The following is a 3,457-nucleotide window of genomic DNA, read 5'->3' on the forward strand; positions in this document are numbered from 1 at the left end:
TATAATAGATCCCTCTGTGTGTAATGACTCTATATAATAGATCCCTCTGTGTGTAATGGCTCTATATAATAGATCCCTCTGTGTGTAATGGCTCTATATAATAGATCCCTCTGTGTGTAATGGCTCTATATAATAGATCCCTCTGTGTCTAATGGCTCTATATAATAGATCCCTCTGTGTCTAATGGCTCTATATAATAGATCCCTCTGTGTCTAATGGCTCTATATAATAGATCCCTCTGTGTCTAATGACTCTATATAATAGATCCCTCTGTGTCTAATGACTCTATATAATAGATCCCTCTGTGTCTAATGACTCTATATAATAGATCCCTCTGCGTCTAATGACTCTATATAATAGATCCCTCTGCGTCTAATGACTCTATATAATAGATCCCTCTGCGTCTAATGACTCTATATAATAGATCCCTCTGCGTCTAATGACTCTATATAATAGATCCCTCTGCGTCTAATGACTCTATATAATAGATCCCTCTGCGTCTAATGACTCTATATAATAGATCCCTCTGCGTCTAATGACTCTATATAATAGATCCCTCTGCGTCTAATGACTCTATATAATAGATCCCTCTGCGTGTAATGACTCTATATAATAGATCACTCTGTGTGTAATGACTCTATATAATAGATCCCTCTGTGTGTAATGACTCTATATAATAGATCCCTCTGTGTGTAATGACTCTATATAATAGATCCCTCTGTGTAATGACTCTATATAATAGATCCCTCTGTGTGTAATGACTCTATATAATAGATCCCTCTGTGTGTAATGACTCTGTATAATAGATCCCTCTGTGTAATGACTCTATATAATAGATCCCTCTGTGTGTAATGACTCTATATAATAGATCCCTCTGTGTGTAATGACTCTATATAATATAGGAGTTTCACTTTTTGCACTGAAGAGCTGAAATAAATTAACTTTTTGATGATATTCTAATTTAGTGAGATGCACCTGTTTGTATACTGGGTGTGCCCCCTTTTTCCTACCTGTGTTGTCTTATTATTATCCTATGTTATTTTTTGTTCTACTTGTTATATATTCTAAATAAATCAGATGTTTTTAATATATTTTGGCTTGCATTTTTTAAATTTGGGTTGTTGTTGATATGATGAATATGAGCCTTACGATTGCGATTATAGGTATTTAATTTACAGTATTTATCTTTTTTACATCTACTTGTTACATCTTCTCATTCAGGTCCCTACAATATCGGATCCTCTCAGTGGAGATCTTCTATATAAGAGAATTTTTCTGATTTACCCATCAAGGATGGATATGGACAGAAAGAAGATGGCGGAGAGGATATTCCACCTCACCCTAGAGATCATCTTCCGGCTTACTGGAGAGGTGAGAGATTCTGATGACGTCACATTACATCATTCTTATCTATGGGAATAACAGATGGACAGAACTGGAGAGGTGAGGACTCTGGAAATGTCTGGAGTGAGATTTATTAATGTGTCTCTCCATAACCAGGATTACACAGTAGTGAAGAAGACCTCTAGTGAGCGCTGTCAGGACCCTGTGTCTGAGGGATGGGGAAGACCCCTGAGCCCAGTCACAGGACCTCCACCTCACCCCCTGATACACGAGGACATCAATGACCAGAAGATCCTAGAACTCACCTACAAGATGATTGAGCTGCTGACTGGAGAGGTGACACTGCTGGGAATGCTGGGACATTATACAGTAACGCTATGGAGGGATCGGGGGGATGACGGTATCATTGTATGTGTCAGGTTCCTATAAGGTGTCGGGATGTCGCCGTCTATTTCTCCATGGAGGAGTGGGAGTATTTAGAAGGACACAATGATCTGTACAAGGACGTCATGATGGAGGTTCCCCAGCCCCTCACATCACCAGGTAATAGACAGGACTGAATACACACAACCTATAATTATCTGTATGTAAAGAATGATTTTTTTTTATTATTGATTTAGTTTGAATGGGGCGAAAGGGGGATGTTGGAGAGTGAAAATTGCAAATAGACCATTTTATTGCCCAACAGTTGAACACCACACTCCACTGGTTCATGGTAGGAGATTTTCTATTAGACTGTGAACTGTCATTGTCTTGGAGAATAATTTAATGTTTTTACATAACTTGCCATTTCTACAATCACGTTAAGTAGAAATGTTCAAAAATATAAAATTTAAGGATATTTTATTCAAAATATAATATTTTCTTCTTGGCAGATGACTGTACCAGGAGATCAGAGGGACAGCTGACATCTGCAATTTTTAAATCAGATGATCTTGAGATCCCACAGGATAAAACTGAAGTGAATGCCATTACTCCAGATATACCATCATCCCTTCACAGCAAAGATCTGTCATCTGATCCTTTGAAACAGGTCCTGTCTTCTGATTCATTACTGACTAATAAGGAAAATCAAAGTCCCAAAATAAGCATTAAAAAACGAACTGCTCCTAAAGCAAAAAAATTGTTTGGACGTGTTCCATCCCAAGGTCCGACTGTGTCCAAGATTCCACTATATTAACCCAGTGTGCCATCAGCGAGATGTACCGTCCCTGCTCAGAAGCACTTGTCCACGTGTCCGTGGTTAGGTGGACTTTCCCAGTAACTACATTGTTGTGGGACACATGCTTGCGTAATGCTGGGGCGGCACACGGGGAGAAATAGTGGCGGCTGGGGACCGAGTACCGAGGAACGGCTGCCTTCATCAGGTTGCAGAAAGCTTCCGTCTCCACGAGCCTAAAGGGCAACATTTCGAGCGCAAGCCGTCGCAAAATGTGTGAATTTAGTAGTGTGGCCTGTGAGACGTTGGCTGCGTATTTGCGCTTGCTTTCCAAGGACTGGGGTAGGGACAACTGAACACTACGCTGGGACAAGGACGTGGACATGCTTGCTGATGGTGCTAGTTGAGAGTGTGCAACGACCGGTGTAAGGCAGGAGGCATCTTCGCATGCGCCATGGACAGGGGATTGGCTTGCACGCACAACAGCGGAAGAAGCAGTGATGCCACCCGCAGACACTGTTCCTGGACCCTTGGGTTCGGGCCACTTAGTCAGGTGCTTTGCTGCCATCTGCCTGATCATGCTGGTGGTGGTCAGGCTGCTAGTTTTGCTACCCCTGCTGATGCTGGCCTGGCAGGTGGTGCAAATGGCCTTTTTGGGGTTATCGGCAGAGTCTTTAAAAAACAACCAGACTCGGGAAGACCCAACAGTTATACTGGCAACATCCGTCTTGTTGATGTTACGGGGAACGGTTGCCCGCCTTCTGTCTGCGGCCACCACACTGTTTCTTCCTGCCTGTTGTGGTGCTACGCCTCCCTCCCCCGTGTGCTGCTGTCCTCTCTCTGTATGTTCCCTTGCCAGGTTGGGTCAGTTACTATATCATCCACCACCTCGTCTTCCAATTCCGCACCCTGGTCCTCCTGCTGACTTTCTGACAATTGTGTCTCATCATCGTC

The 3,457-nt window shown here is 42.5% G+C and overlaps 1 protein-coding gene across 1 annotated transcript; it reads left to right on the forward strand.

Moving 5' to 3' along the window:
- The first annotated feature begins 1,225 nt into the window (after positions 1-1,225).
- Positions 1,226-2,017, forward strand: LOC141270855 (gastrula zinc finger protein XlCGF66.1-like). The gene is made up of 3 exons (XM_073680952.1): positions 1,226-1,371; positions 1,501-1,680; positions 1,764-2,017. Exons 1-3 carry the CDS (start codon positions 1,294-1,296, stop codon positions 1,902-1,904), a joined length of 399 nt encoding a protein of 132 aa, XP_073537053.1. The 5' UTR covers positions 1,226-1,293; the 3' UTR covers positions 1,905-2,017.
- Positions 2,018-3,457: the final 1,440 nt, after the last annotated feature.

Source organism: Phyllobates terribilis, unplaced genomic scaffold, assembly GCF_046119375.1.
Source record: "Phyllobates terribilis strain yellow unplaced genomic scaffold, ASM4611937v1 Scaffold_5__5_contigs__length_657084704, whole genome shotgun sequence".
Taxonomy (NCBI): domain Eukaryota; kingdom Metazoa; phylum Chordata; class Amphibia; order Anura; family Dendrobatidae; genus Phyllobates; species Phyllobates terribilis.